At 37.8% G+C, this 16,212-nt stretch overlaps 1 protein-coding gene across 1 annotated transcript in view; it reads right to left on the bottom strand.

Moving 5' to 3' along the window:
• Positions 1–16,212, bottom strand: part of necab2 (N-terminal EF-hand calcium binding protein 2) — a 94,167-nt gene that overhangs the window by 58,600 nt on the left and 19,355 nt on the right. Inside the window, exons 3-5 of the mRNA XM_077516463.1 lie at positions 6,855–6,963; positions 3,938–3,963; positions 2,312–2,409 (exon numbers count right to left, since the gene is read on the bottom strand). Of these exons, the coding sequence (XP_077372589.1) occupies positions 2,312–2,409; positions 3,938–3,963; positions 6,855–6,963 (233 nt within the window). The remainder of the gene's footprint in view (positions 1–2,311; positions 2,410–3,937; positions 3,964–6,854; positions 6,964–16,212) is intronic.

Genomic DNA, 16,212 nt, shown 5'->3' with positions numbered 1-16,212 from the left:
GAGAGAAGGGGACATTCTTCAATGTTGGTTTCGGACAACGTAACCCGGGCTGATCGGCAATGGCGGGGAGGCAATATACGATCATTTTTACGTGCCAGATGCTGACTGTACGCCCACGCCAACCTCTGAAAATATATTTTTAAAAAACGATCGCAGGAATTTGTACTTTATGAATCATTGATGTAGTTGTCGTCCATGCAGCTTAATGCCGCTCGAAACGCTTACTCTCGGTCCAACCTCGCTTTCTGATAATGTCATCTTTCTCGCAACTGTTACTATAACAACTATGTTATTGGCGCAAATCCATTGCCATGTGTTGTAAATCAGGTGCAAATTTGCTCCAAGCTGTCAGTTTTGTGGGCGTGTTTGCGCCGGTATATGATTAGAGCAATATACTTAGTGAATAGGTGGGCAACTGGCCGCAATGCGGATGCAGTTGTGGTGCAATTTTTCATGCTATGACCGGACGCAGCGCATTCTTAGTGAATATACCCCTGGGTGTTTCTATACTAGGGTAAACACATTTCACCATTCATTAATTTGTTCTGATTGAAAAACTTCACCAGTCCTGCCTCTCAGCTCAAAGAAACTACTGATAAAGTAAAATATTAAAATATTATTATATAACATATATAGTCCCTCCATGTTCCCTCACCCTCTTCCCCCTGTGCAGCCAAGACAGTATAAGATTAGGAAGCATTTTGGAGAGATTACACCTTCTTCCGCATCCAGCCAAAAAAAGGCTCCACAGCTGTGCACTCAATTTCTCTGCCATCCAGTAAATTGTTCGATGGAGAATATCCAGTCTTCTGGTTGTTCATATTAGAAGAGTGAGCATTAAAGATAAAAGGACCGGACGAAGGTTCCCACAGAACCGTTCATGTGCATGCGTGTACATTTTGTGTTTCTTGAGACTGTGTGTGATTGGATGCTGTTGTGTAGGCTAGAGCTGAAAGATTAAGACAGCTGGTGGCTATAGAGACATAGAGACATACAGAGCAGATCCAAGACAATGGACACTGTCTCTCTCACACACAGCAAAGGACAGACAACAGCTTTAACTATATATGAGAGGCTGCTGTAGCCTGACTTCTATATATAGCTCATAGGAAAAACTAGGATAACTGATTGCCATGCACATACACAAAACACAACACTCACGCACACGCACGCACGCACATGAGACAAAATTGACATCTTGATATTTTCTATTAGTCCACAATATGAATGCATGTGATTATTCCTGACCCACCTGCACAGCATGAGAAGCATGTAGTAAATAGAGTTTAGGTATGAAAAGGGATTTTGCATTTTGCAGCCTTCGCACCCTGCAGCGGCAGTGAGAAGAGCAAGTGTGACTGCACTCTCTCTAAGCTACGCATGTGTTGTTTTTTTCGTCTTAAGGCCATTAGAGGTGTGAAGCACACGCCACAAGGTTGAGAGGTTTTCTGTTCTCTGAGGAGCAGTAGGGCCTGTGGTTGTTTTGAGGGAGTCTCGGAAAAGGCAGGTTGTGACTTATCACTAGTGATAGACCGATATGGTTTTTTCAAGGCCGATACCGATACAGATTATTAGTAGTCAAGGAGGCCGATAACCTATATTTCAAGCCGATATTTTTTGCAGTAAAATAGAAAAAAAAAAAGAAAAATCCTTTTCAACTATATTAACAGATTTGTTTAAAAAATTATAACGAAATTTGAAGTGAGCTTCCAGGGTTACTATTAATAATAAAAAATTGTTGATAATAATAAAAGAATAATAAATCATTATATTATTTTTTATTATGTATTTTTTATTTTAATTTATTAATTATAAAATAAAAATGAAAAAGCTCAGTGAGATTACCAGCTTTATCGGCCTTCAGATTCCAAAAATGGCCGATGCCGATATTTGTCAAAATGCCAGATATCGGCACCGATAATCGGCCTGGCCGATAATCGGTCTATCCCTAACCATTGTGATAAGTTATCACAATAATGGTTTGCAATTAATTCCTTGCTGTTGAGATTTGAGACCTTATTTGAGGAATTCAGCAGTTAGTAAAGCGTCCAGTTTTTCATTTGTGCATTTATGCAAACTCTGGTGGTCATGTGACTGATATGAGCATTCATTATACAGTGGACTATCAGAATTTGAATCAAACTTAGAATCAGCCGTTAGGGTGTTTTCTTTTGTGTTTATGCCTGCATATATAGCATTTTCACTGGCTTAAGCTATAGAGAAAATGGTAAAGAAGACTATACAATTAAACTTATGAAACAAACAAACAGTTTAAGCATTTTAAAAGAATCAGCCACGTGTAGGCTATTACCTTTTTGGTGAAGTCCATGGCTTTGAGAATGGAAAGATTGAGTGTCTCAAGTGAGGCCAGAACTCCCTCGTAGTCCCCCATGTGCTTCGCAAAGTAGTCTGAACACACAAATATATGTGGACAAAAATATTAGAACGCTTCCATTAAAGACAAGACTACACTGATATAAGAAATGCCTGATTAATTAATTTTAATGACTTTTTTTTTTTAATGACTTTTGCCATTTCAGAGTCATTTTAGTGGCCAAACCCTTCACGAAATACCAACAATGTTGTCCATGTGCCTAACATGTACACATGTGCAAACAGGAGAAGACAAGTAGCGTCACTGTTATGAAACATATAATTGTAATAACCAGCCAGCAATGATACTTGAAAATAAGTCAACACAACAATATTATTGCACAAAACTTATTGGCTTAAAAAAAAAAAAAAAAAAAAAAAAAAGTAATGATTGTGTGAACGTTTGTACCTTTTGCACCGTACTTGTTTTAAACACATATGTAATGTAATGTGGTTTAATTGATGGGAGTTGTAGCATTCAAACAAACAAAATGTTGTTGTTGTTTTTTCTTAGAACTTTACTGGCCACCCACGACGGATTAGTGTCTACTGTAAATTATGCCAACAGCTATACGTGTATCTCTTTTCGCCGACTGTAGTTATTTGCTGAATTCACAGCATTTACGTTCTGGAGAAGTTGTTTCAACTGTGGAATCATAAAAATGTGAATGGGTGAGTGAGTTTTAGGGCTTATAGTTTGCTGTAAAGCGGAAATTGGGCAAAAGGCAAATACTACTGCAACTACTGCTGCTACTACTACTACTGATTGTGACTAAATCTGTCAACCTAATGTTATTGAACATCTATTTCAAAGTACAATTTAATGACATTTGTATTAACAATCTGATGAATAACACGTTAAAACTGAAATAGTTCCACTTTTTGCTCCGTTTCAAGATCCAACTTAATAAACACAACACACTAACGATCGTTCAGTAAAAACAACATAAAAAATGTCACTTTGGTACAGTTTGCTCTTAGTGTTTTTGGATATGTGATTCTACTGATCAGTACACCTAGCAAGCACAGTGGCTCTCATCTCGTTTGATCCAGTGACACTAACCACACCAAAATCCTGAAAAATCCTAAAATTCTTGCTGTACCACCTATAGCTGTGTATGTAATGTAGCATAAATAAAGATTATATTTCTAAGAATAGTATATAATTACTTCTTTTACCTTTACTTTCACTGACAGATTGGTTTTAGTGTGTTTATTAAAGTTAATGTGAATACGTCAAAGAGGCCCCTAAGATTTTTCTGTATACCATCGGTGGAAAAGGTTTGGATACCCCCGATCAAAATGAATCAATATTTTTGTGTATGTGTGTGTGCGTGTCAATGTGGGGACCGATCCAGTTTAGACCTTCCTTTTTTTTAGGGTCAAGCCTTGGTTTTAGAGTTTAGGTTTGAATTGGATTTTGGTTGGGGTAAGGATCAGGGTTCGAGTTAGGCAATCAGTTGTGATGGTTAAGGTTAGGGTAAGCGGCTAAGAAATGCAATATGTCAATGAGATGTCCCCACTAAGATACAAAGACAAACGTGTGTGAATGTATTATACTTACCACAGAGTTCCTTAGTGTCAACATTACTTTCACATGACAGCACATCGCAGGAGCAGCAGTGGAAAAGGTAAGAAGGGGGAAGGAAGGAAGGACAAGAGTAGGGTCAGAAAATGACAGACTTTTGCATGCACTATCCAATCCAAACACACACTTGGAAAGATTCAGGTCTGGTTCATTGTGTGTCTGCCGGAGCAGGAAAATTGTTGTGATTAACAGGGATGAGGCATGGATGGAGAGATAAAAAAAAAAAAAGAGAAGAATTAAAGCAGAGCCAAATACTGGGACATTGTAACTGATGAGGAGGAGATGGAAAGAAAGACACCATCTGCTCAGTGCCTGAATGATTGTTCAGTAAATAATACAAATGCCATCAAACGCTCCAAAAATAAAACAACTTTTTCATTGCTATTTTCACAGAGGTTGACGCCACTTGGAGAAGTAAATATTATAAATAAAAAATTTCTAATGTGCCCCACTAAATTTGATCCAGTGCCTGTGAAGCACCAAGACTGCATCACATTTACCTCAGGTCATACTTACATCATCCAAGATTATTATTACCTAACATAGAGAGGTGTATTTGGCACCTTTCATTCAACTGATTCATCTATTTCATACATAATTCATCCATTAGTTTCAACTGAAAACACTATAAACTACTATCAATTTCCAGGAAGCAGCGTGAAGTGCTGCGATTGGCTGGCAACCAGTTCAGGGTGTAGCCTGCCTACTGCCCGAAGCCAGCTGGGATAGGCTCCAGCACCCCCGTGACCCTTGTGAGGAGTAAGCGGTTTAGAAAATGGATGGATGGATGAATGGATGGATGGATGGATGGATGTGTGAAGTGGAAGAGGAATGGCGGAAAGGTGATTGCTAATGTTTCTTTTTTTTCCATTTGAGTCAAAATGGAAATACGACTGTTTTCAAATTCTAATGATAAAATTCTTTCAATCAATTTCTGAAGACTTTCCTCTTTACGAATGAACGTAAAATGGTACAGTCCTGTTATGTCATTATTGCAGTGATTATTGCTACCTTTTGTCATTTGGTTGAATTACAATAACATATTTGGCAATTAATGACCATTAGAAATAATACTGCAATCTGTTGCCTTAATACTTCTATTAAAATGGTAGAGATTTAAAGCAAGAAAGATGTAGAGTAGACAGATGGATAAAGTCTGAGGCCTGTGAAGCTGTTCCGCACGCTCATCCCTCTTCATCAAACCACTTCATCCATCAACTTCTTGCTGTCTCAGGAAATGCTTGCGATGTCAGTTCAGGTTTTACTTGAGCAAATCAATATCTTCATAGTTTTTACATGGGAATGCCGAGTCCTGCTGAGTGTGTGTCAAGCGCACGTCAATGAAATGAAAAGAATCTTTCCTATTTACACCCACCACAAAGGACTGGATGCGTAATACACCTGCTGCAAGGAGGCAGATGTTTTAATGGCAACATCATCAGTCTGCATCAGAATTTGTCACACTGACAATAAAATATAGTTTGCAGTTGTGATTACTACTGTTGCACATATATCTAATTATACATACAAACAGAATAGCGTTAAGGTTCAGTTCGGCTTGGCTTCATTTATAAATGTTCTACTTTTTTTTTTTTTTTATAGATGTGGCTGCTGTGGAAATGATCAAGGACACGGCTGATTATTCAAATCACAGACACTCACAATCACTTCTCCTGATTGTAAAATAAATGAGCTTGATTAGCCTAACATATTATGAACATACATTGATTTAATGAGAGCCAATCAAGGAGGTCTTCAATGAGCAACTGCAATGGACTTAATGATGACTGGTTTGTGTATAACAGTGGGGAAAGAAGGGGAAAAGATGAACACAAATTACTGTCCGTCTTATTTTAATAAGCAAGCGTAAAGCTAGCCAAAAACAAAGGGGAAATTATTTGCAAACGTTCAGAGTAACAGATACTTCATGATGAATGCTAATTAAAAATAAAAAACATTACAAAAACATGTCATCATAATAGTGCCCTGACACGACAGGAAAAACACAAACTTTTGACCAGTTTGAATGCTCGATATGCGCAGGTAGGCCAACCTCACCTTCAACCTAAAAATCCAATGTATGCAGTTTGTTTAACTCATTCGCTCCCAGCCATTTTAACAGAAGCAATCCCGTTCGCTCCCGGCTGTTTTACTGAATTTTGACTGATTTTGCAAGGTCCACAGAATATTGTGTTCAATTGCTATAAAAGCATGGAACCTATCAAAAGAAAGATTAAAGTCTCTTCTTTCATCAGAAAAAAAAGTATGTTTCTTTCTGTTACCGCTTTGCAGCAATTAGCATTAGGAGAGAGCTAAGTTTCATCAGTTTTCACAAATCTATTTAAAATTGTAAGTAATTGAGCTTTTTTTCTAGATGGCCCTGGTTGATCTCCTTTGCTCTGCTGCCACCTGCTGGCCGTTTGTGTAATAACTACCATTTCTGCAGCCGTTCTTTGCAGTTGAGAGGCTGCATCAAAGCCTTCTGTACGCTTTAGCATAAAAAAAAACAAACAAATAAAACGTATAAATACGTCTTTGGCACACTTAAAACATAAAAAAAACGTATTTACACGTTATTGGGAGCAAATGAGATTTATTAATTAATAAATGTGACCTACCACTGAAAAATGAACAGCTTCAAATAAGCTACAATGTCAGGAAAGCTGAAATTAAATTCTCTTTTTATTTTCATTGTACTGACTTTAAGACCCTTAGGCCACCTGAAGATAATGCATGTTAACATATGTGTGTTGTATCACAATGTGATAAAGTACTTAAAAAGGTAGCACAGTATAAATGAAGGTCAGATTTGGAACAGAAGAGAATTGTGCTTCAAAATAGCACGCAGCGAACTTTGATTGCACCCAAACAGGCATGCGGTATTTGTGCTCACCTGGTGTTATCCGAGTCGATGGTATGAAACAACTTCTCCAGCTCTTCTTCGTTCAGCGTGCCATCAGAGAAGAAAGCCTGGAACTCATCTAGAGAGAGTTTACCATCATCTGAAGGAGACACGCACACACAATGACGTGATGAGTATCACTTTCATATTTATTTTCAGATTTTCTTTTGCAAGCATCTTCGTTTCATTCTTTGTTTTTCTTCTACTGCAGCACTGGTTCACTAATCAGGAAAATTGACGTCTTGCTCAGTTTGTCATGAACTATGACTTTTTAATGCCACTCAGGCTGCAGACAATAGGACTTATGAGAATGGTTGTATATACTTATCGTGAGATAAAATTACATTGTAGTTTATCAGTAGAGCTGAGAGGCAGAGCTGGTTTTCATCAGTCCATTTTTTTTCAATCAGATAAATTGTGTCATTTGTTTTGCTGAACTGAAAAACCCAAATGTCGAGACAGAATTGACTTTATTTTATTTTTATTTTTTTTGAACAGCATGTACATGTTCTCAGTGATGTGGGCAGAAGCTAAATGTATTCTCTTTGAAAGACAAACACATTCCTATGAATCATTTGCAGCAGGAGGCATTCTCATGATGGGCTACATTAAATATTGACAGAATCTACTACCAGGCATCTGGGTCACTCGAGCGATTCTGAAGTTTGCATATCCCCCGTGTTCTTGTGTGACAACCTACTCTCAAACCTACACCAACTCCGCCCACAGAACAAAGGAAGGGGCTTTTCAAAAATAGTTCTAATAAATTGTTTGGAAAACATGCAATCTATGAAATTCATTTTTGTGTTTGCTTTGCTCTGCAAAATATTTTGACGCAAGTATTTTTTCTTATTGTTGTGTTAGATTAGGCCTCTTAATGATTAGATAGGTGACTTGAGCTAGGCCGTTGTGACCTGTCCTGGCTTGGCGTCTTCCTATCTATTGGCACACTTTTCTGGTTGAAACCAGTTAAGACAATCAGCTCACATATTTTCATATGGGCGAGGCCTGAGCCGTCCCCCGTGTGGGTGGGTGGCCAAGACAGTATAAAAGTAGAAACCATTTTAAACAGACTAGGCCTTCTTCCACATCCAGCAGAAAAAGTCTCCACACTGTGTGCATACTAGGGATGTAACGATATCCAAACATCACGATATGATATTATCAGGATATGAAGGTCACGATACGGTAATTATCACGATATTGTGGGGGCTTTGGCGATATTTAAAAAAGATCACAATTGTAAAAAAGAGAGCGCATACTAAAAACAACAACAATATTGTGCTTTTGTACATAACAGCAATGCATATAAACCACCTTATAATCTCTAATAACAATATTGAGGCACTTGGTAATGCAAGCACACATTGATCGCTTCACAAGCAAATTGGGTTCCCCTTCATCTGACAATTAGCATTGATTTTAAACACAGAAGGCCAAAACATCCCTAATGAAAATTAAATAGCACTAATAAACTAGCCACTAGAGGGTGCTAGAACTGCACAAATAGGAATCAACCTGACTTTTTTAACAAATGTGTTCCTTTTAAATATTGTGAACATGACAACGACAATATTGTGGCAGTTTTAATATCACGATATCACAATATCGCCCTTATCGTGACATCCCTAGTGCATACTGGATTTTTCTGGCATCCAGTAAATAGTTCAACTGAGCATTGACAATTAAAGAACCGGTGAAAGTTCCCAACAGAACTTAATACATATCTAATACTTCTCTTTTGAGCACACAACAGATTTCTTTTATGTCTGTGGGGTGTCCAGTCTTTGGGTGGAGCAACCCAAGTCTCAGGGTGCTACCAGAAGTGATGTTGGTGTACCAGAATGTTGGTGCTAGTTGAAAATCCTTCAGTGTTTCTCACACATACCTGATACATAAGGAATTATAGTATTGTTAGTAGCAGTATCTGTCACTCTTTATCATCCACCTAAGAAAGAAAAGAGTGATAAATCTTTCACCCCTTTCTTTCTCATCCACTTTATCCTTTCTACACCAACTCAGGCTAGTGCTGTGACAACTAAGGTAAAGCCTGCTCAAGAGGCGAAACGTCAACCAGAACAGCCCAGTTGCAATCGATTAAATGCCCTGAAACTGAAATTACCTGGATGAATGAGAATATTCACAGGGCATACGACCCCGCACCTACCAAACACTCAGACAAAAACACAGCACGGCTGCTGTCGTCAATCCCTTTTCAAGCTGCTGTGAAATCAATCCAGAATTGCTTTCAGTCAAGTACAAACCAGCCAAACTCCTGCTGCCCGTCTGAGTCAGTACCTCGGCAGGAACACAATGTCGATTATGTTTCCAAACCTCGAGGCCCTTTGGAAAGCCCTTGAAAAGCTCACAAAACAGTATTGAATTTGTGCTCGTTTTATGAAAGCCAACGTTATCAAAAGTTGTGTGTGCATGTGCGGGTGTTGCTGTGTAACTTGGATAATGTTTACTGGCTTTTACAATCTTGTTCAAGCTTGTTTCGGACGGCACATACATTGACTTTGAGTGGAAGTGTGAGTGCGTAATCTCTCTCTCTCTCTCTCTCTCTGGTTCAAACAGCATCTGCCAGCAGTCCAGATCTGTCCCCCATTAAAAATGTGTGGTACATTATGAAGTGCAAAATATGACAACGGAGAACCCACACTGTCGAGCAATTGAAGTTTTACATCAAGCAAGAATGAATTCCACCGACAAAGCTTCACCAATTAGTTAATTCAGTTCCCAAAAACTTTTCAGTGTTGTTAAAAGGAAATGAGAGATAACACATTATAGCGAGATAGCCCATGTCCCAGCTTTTTTGCATGGATCAAACTCAAAATGAGTTAACATTTGGGAAGGAAAAAAACAAAACAAAACAATAACTTACATCAGTGTGAATATTAAATATTGTGTCTTATGGGATATGGAAATTATTGTGTGTTTTTGATTGATGTTTTACACAAAACCAGATTAACACATTCATTGCCAGACCAGCAAAAAAAATGCATCATTTGACGTCTTTTTCCGTCAATGGCAGTGAATGAGTTAATTGTAATTGGGGGTTGTATATTGGACTATTTCTATTATATGACAATCCTGGCTTCACTAAATTTGGCAGTCGTGTCTCATCCTTCCTCACCGCTCAATGCTTTGTCTGCAAAAGACGCCCTAACATCACCGTATTAGGATGTCACAAGGATGTCAACTGTCATAAATGTGAAAACAGAGGAACAAGGATGAAGGCTCTGAGCCACAGCTGACATCCGTTATGTACATAATATTGTTTTATTGATTTGAAAGCTGCTGTGGACATATGTTACAGCAGCTGTAATAATTAAGCAATAGAGACAATTACTCTGTGACACGTCATATTGAATTTGATTAACCATGAAATGACGACATTTGAGGGAAGAACATCTCCTTCCTCAAACCAATTTGCTCCACTTGCTCCTTGACAAAATCTCTAGTGGGAGGAGCTAAGAGTACAGGAAACAGAGGACGAAGACTGGGGGACTTGAAAATGAAATGGCTTTCTAGCATTATCAGACAAGAATGTCTTATTCTGGTCGTGTCGGCTTTCAAGCTTGCATCACATCTGACAAATGCTGTGAGCGGGAAGAGCACAAAGACTATTTTCATTTCATCACAACTACAAACTGAAATAGTAATACTAAGAGGGTTTTTTTTCTTTTCTTTTTTAATCATGTATCATGTTTAATCTTTACCTAAAACGTTCTGGAGATCATTCATTCATAATGATAGTCATGATCATTTCTTCAAATATTCTTGAAATGCGCATCTGTTTTGTTTTTTTTCTTCTTTCACTGCCATCCATTTAAGGGTCTTTCTCTGCGTGGTGGACTGCTACAAGGGAGAGGGTTTTCCTGGATTCACTCCTCATATGACTGATTGTCTCACCACATGATGCAGAGCTAGATATCAAATATTCATTTCCCTGCCCTCAAAGTGTGCTTGTCCTTGAGTGTGCTTGACTGGATGCAGCGGGTTGAGCTGTGGGGCCATTGCAGTGCAGTAGAAAACCACAGGGAAATGTGCTGCTTTAAAAGTGGGCTTACTTCCTCCTTCTACTGGTTCTTGGAGAGGGATAAGTGTTATTAAAGGAGCTCTAATTACAGCAAGGAGGTTGTCCTTTAGCACATTTGCTAGTCAGTGTGAGGCAGCATCAGCTTGAGAAGTTGTGAGTGACGTTAGTCGGGCTTTGAAGCGACTGTACTCTATGCTTGATGAGTAAGTATCAAGGGAGGTGGTGTCTTCTGGAGAGACAGGACAGTGTGAAAGGGTGAACACTCAAGAGTGGAGTGAATGTGTGCGTGTATGTGTGTTGGGTTATCTTAAAAATGTTATTTATACAGTTTTTTTTAAAGCAAATTGTTACATATAAGTAAAAACAAAAATAGCAGATGAATAGGTCATGCTAACTTTAATTTCAGTCAGTCTTAAGTCTCTGCCTGAACCTCTCGAGGGGCATCAATGAGCCAAATTTGCAGTCATTTCTTCAAAGCGTGCCGTCAGATGCTCCACGTTGTTATCCATGTTGTGAAGGAACTCAGGAATTGCAGTTAGTCTGCCATTGAGCTCACTTGTCTGTGTTGACGATACACCACAGGCCTCTGTCATCACAGCAGCATCCCAACATTGTGATAAATCAGGAAACTGACAACTCCAAACAGCAGGATATCAGAATGACAATTATGTGTGCATCTCCAGCATCCTCGACAGAAAGGATGGACTTGTATATAATTTTATACTTGTTACAGGAATCAAAGTCTTTACCCAGTCGCAAACGTTCCATCCGGACAAGCAGACTCACCCTTTCCTGAGCAACTCTTTGACAATATTTGGTCAATTGTGTTTAGAGACCAGCTGATTAATTCTATAATGCTGTAATGTCTACTGCCAGGCAACGTAATGAGTACATACATGACTAGGATGCTCAGAATCCGTCTGCCTGTGCCCTGATCGAATTCAACAGAATCACGTCAGACAAGCTGCACCAATATTAAGATGTGGTCTGAGCAGCCGTAATATTAGACCGACATCATGCCACTAAATTATCATTCTGCTAGTTATTTCTTCAAGGACGCACGCTCGCTACGTCGCAACACCTAGCATGGTGCAGGCTTATCTGCTAAAGTGGCAAACGGGCACACCGAGCCTTGATCCGGCATGATAATGAGGATACGACATTTTAGAATGAAGTGAGAAGCAAACCATTTGGTGAATTATAGTAAAACTCTATTAAGGTGAAATTATGCCTTCAACGTAGCAGACATGGCTAACGTTGGCTTTTTTTTTTGTTTTTTTTTGGATTGAATAACATTCTTTGTTATACAGCAGGCCTGCATACTTCACGTTTGTTTCCACAGCAGAGTAAGGCCATGTATACATATAACAGGTCATTTTTAAAAACGGATATTTCCCCCATGCCAATCCACAACACCACATTTGAGGAAAAGTCAACATCCACAGCGAAATACATTAATGTTTTAAGTACATTCATAACAATGCCAGAACTTAAGGTGGCAGCTGTTCCCCAAATCTGATCCTTTTTTTTTTTAAACCACTCACTCACACTCACACACACACGCTTACTTCATGTAAGCCACATGGGTCTCCCACGCGGAGGAGCAAAAATCCAATCCAATCAGAGAAGCTTGCGTCTGGTGACATCACTTCCACAAATTAGACCGACAATGCGATGCATGCCACGCCTCTAGGTGGCGGTAATTAGCCAAATACTGCACTTCTTTTGATTTCAATTCCACCATACGTCACACAAGACTTTTTTTTTTTTATTATTATTCATTCACTGCCAGTCATTATAGAAAATTTTTACATTTCCAATACTCACGTGATATTCCATTCAATAATTATATATAAACCGAATCTACCAAATAACAGAATAGACTCCCTACTTTTTGTCCCGTCCCGTTCTTTTATAATTGACAGCAGAAAAATGTAGGTTTGCCAAAATACAGCCATTTCTCCCATGGACTCTGAAACTGTGTTTATTTCCTATAAAATGGGGCAATGATGTCATCTACCGGTGGTTGGGCATCAGTAAAGTTGTTTCCAAGTTTGATATTTACAGTGGAGCATGCTCAGATTCGCCCCCATTTAGCACCGCTCTAAAAAATACAATTGACAAGTATACTTGTCAAAGGCAGTGAATGAGTTAAAAAAAAAAATATATATATTTTTAAATATATAAATACAAAATTTTAAAATGTTTCCCTTGCCTTTTTTTAAACAACTTTAGGTATGTGTATGAGTGATGTGTAGAGCGACAACGTAGAGTTTTTGCAAACTTTCGTTTTTAATAAAAAATAAAAAAAATACTCTAGGATGTGTGGATGAAAGGGCAAAATGCAGAAAAATATCTCCCTTTTTAAAAAAAAAATTCTAAACAGGGGCGAAGAAACTGCAACTCCAGCAAGTCAATAAACAATGTTGATGTTGTTGTTGTTTTGAGGGGGTGGGGTCTCATCTCTGCACCTCTCTTTCTATCCTGTCTCAAAATTCTTTCTTCTCCTGATCCTGAGGAGAAACCGTAAGGAGGCTGGCATTCAGATGGTGTGTTTGTTTAAGTGCACAAAATGATCATTTGTAAGGCATTCACACATTTAATGATAATGTTTGGCATAACCGCTCCTGAACAGAACGGATGCTCGTTTCAGACGTAACTCTTTTCTCCAGTTAGCAGCCCCAGGACCACCCTTCTGTTCCACCTGGGCTCAGCTATTTATTCAGTTTTGATGGCCACTATTTCTAACCTGGCGGTCTCCTGGCACAGCAGTGAAGCAGCACTGAGAGCCGAGGCACCGGTGTTTAATTCAGCAGTGACCCAATTTACTGTTCGCAGCCAGCAAGCCCAGTTAAACGTACTTAGGAATTCACCAGTAAAACAGCAGCAGCAGAGCAGCAGACATTTTCATAAAGACAGAGAAGCCGTTTACTGTATTAGCACTTCTACATTTCAAACGGCAAACAGATCAAAAGGATCTCGAATCGCTGTCCGTTTGGGTCACTCACTGAAACTGTTGTTCTTCATTCAATACAATTCAATTATTTTATTTCATGTGGGGCAAAACAAAATTTGCTTGATTGTTTTAATTACTTACTCTATGACATTTTTTTTTTTTTTTGGTTGTCAAGACGTTCACCATTAATCTTATTTCTGTATTTTTAACTGACGGGAAAATAAAAATACAATAGCAATAGTCATAGTCAATAGTCATTGCATGTGCAAAATAGTATTTACATTTGAAGGTGGGAAAATGTAACATTGTTGTCATTATTTTTTTAATTTCAAAATAATATTAGGATACTGACAAGCTTGGCTATTTTTATGTTTTAGGTCTAAAAGCAGTTAAGTGACCGAATACATGACTGATTCAAACAAACAATATGTTATCAAGCAAGTTTCTTTCCCCACCTCATGACTGTGATTATTATTCATTCAATATTCAGAAGCTTTTGTGTCATTAATGTGGTGCTTGTCATTATAAACCAAATATATCTCCCACATCTCTAAAAACTAACAGCATGAAGACAATCATACTGATACAAAACTACAATTTAGTTTAAAAAAAATGTCACATTGAGAAATGCTGTTTTTGGTGGTGGGAATGTGACTTTTGCTGGAAAATGGCATGTTCACACGACAGTTTGACATCAATTAGAGGAGAATCAGACTGCTGCTATGGTTGGGTCCTTTGGTCTAATTGCCTGTGGGTGGACATTCTGGACTTGTGGTCCAGGAGCGCTTTGCGTCAACCTTGCTAGAACAAATATTTTGGACACTGTATGATGTAGATAAAGCGCTATAGGCTATAAATTTTCTCCACTTACTATTTAGGTTAAATTAGTTATTTTCTGGGAAATATGTTTTTTATTTTCCTTGGCAATACAACCAATCCAACCAAAACTTTTTTTTTCTGATGGTCAGGATTTTAGGACTATTAAGTCCTAATATGACCTAATATATATACATTAAATAAATGTAAGATCAGTTGGGATGTTCAACTAAACTTTGGAGTAGGGCTGCTCATTGATTATGGTAAAAATTAGGGGTGTGAATTGCCTAGTACCTGACGATTCGATTCGTATCACGATTCACAGGTCACGATTCGATTCGATACCGATTAATCCCGATACGGATTTATAAGTCGATTGTTGCGATTTTTTTTCATTCAAATTTAGAAAATACTAATCAGTAAGCTTGTAGAGTGTAAGATTTATATGAAAATGTATTATTTATTTATCTGAAATTTCAGTCTTATAGAGGTTGTAATCTGTTTCATGTTTGAACAGCATTAAAATAAAATATTAAGGCTTAATGTTCCGTTCATATAACATTCTTCCATGCTCAAGGTGTAAATCCGAACCCGAAGTCAGACGTTTTGTTGAATATTTTTCCATTAAAAATGGAAGTTTAAAAATCGATTCACACACACAAAAAAAAAAAAAAAAAAAAAAAGGCAATGATGATAAGACGTTGAATCGGTAAGTCTACCGAATGAACAATTCTGAGCTCTTTAAAAAAAAAAAAAAAAAAAAAAAAAAAAAAAAAAAATTGGATTCGGCCGCCTATTGAATCGATTCGAGAATTGCGCGATGTAGTATCGCGATATATTGCCGAATCGATTTTTTTTAACACCCCTAGTAAAAATAATAATCACAATTATTGTGGGCAATAATTGACATCAGGATTATTCAAACGATTATTTATTTTTTGGTACAAAACAAGAAAATGTTTGTACATCTAAAAATATAATGGCCAATTAAAAAAAAAAAATAGAAACAATATAAATAAGTAAGTTCCTTTTGGGGCAAAAAAAAAAAAAAGTAAATAATAATAATAATAATAATTTATTTATGTTGGCAAAATTTTGAAGTTGAAATGAGGCATGTCCAGAAGGGTGATTTTTAATTTTTTTTTATTTGTACAAAACAAGAAAAATCATTAAACGTAAAAACAAGTAAATTACGATTATGCTGATTTTATAATTGTGAAGCGCGATAATTGAAATTGTAATTGAATTTCGATTAATTGCACAGCCCTACTTTGGAGGCATATTTTTCCCCTCAGGATTCTTTCCAAATTTGGAATTTGTACGACTTCAGGGGCGTGCCACTCCAAAGTTTCCACTGTCATAAATCAACAGAAGCTGATTCCTGTGCATCTAGTGGGGAAATGTTATTAATTCCCCTCCGCTATCTTTCACTAGGAAATGGACTAATCTGTGATCTGGAATGATGCCAGCACTTTAGTTGTGCAAGCTGCATCAGGGCTTTGAAGATCTGCTTGATGAGCACTAAGGGAGGAAGT

The sequence above is a fragment of the Festucalex cinctus genome, chromosome 3 (genome assembly GCF_051991245.1).
Source record: "Festucalex cinctus isolate MCC-2025b chromosome 3, RoL_Fcin_1.0, whole genome shotgun sequence".
Taxonomy (NCBI): Eukaryota; Metazoa; Chordata; class Actinopteri; order Syngnathiformes; family Syngnathidae; genus Festucalex; species Festucalex cinctus.
Note: the sequence above shows the minus strand (reverse complement) of the source record. Positions and strands in the feature narration are given on the sequence as shown.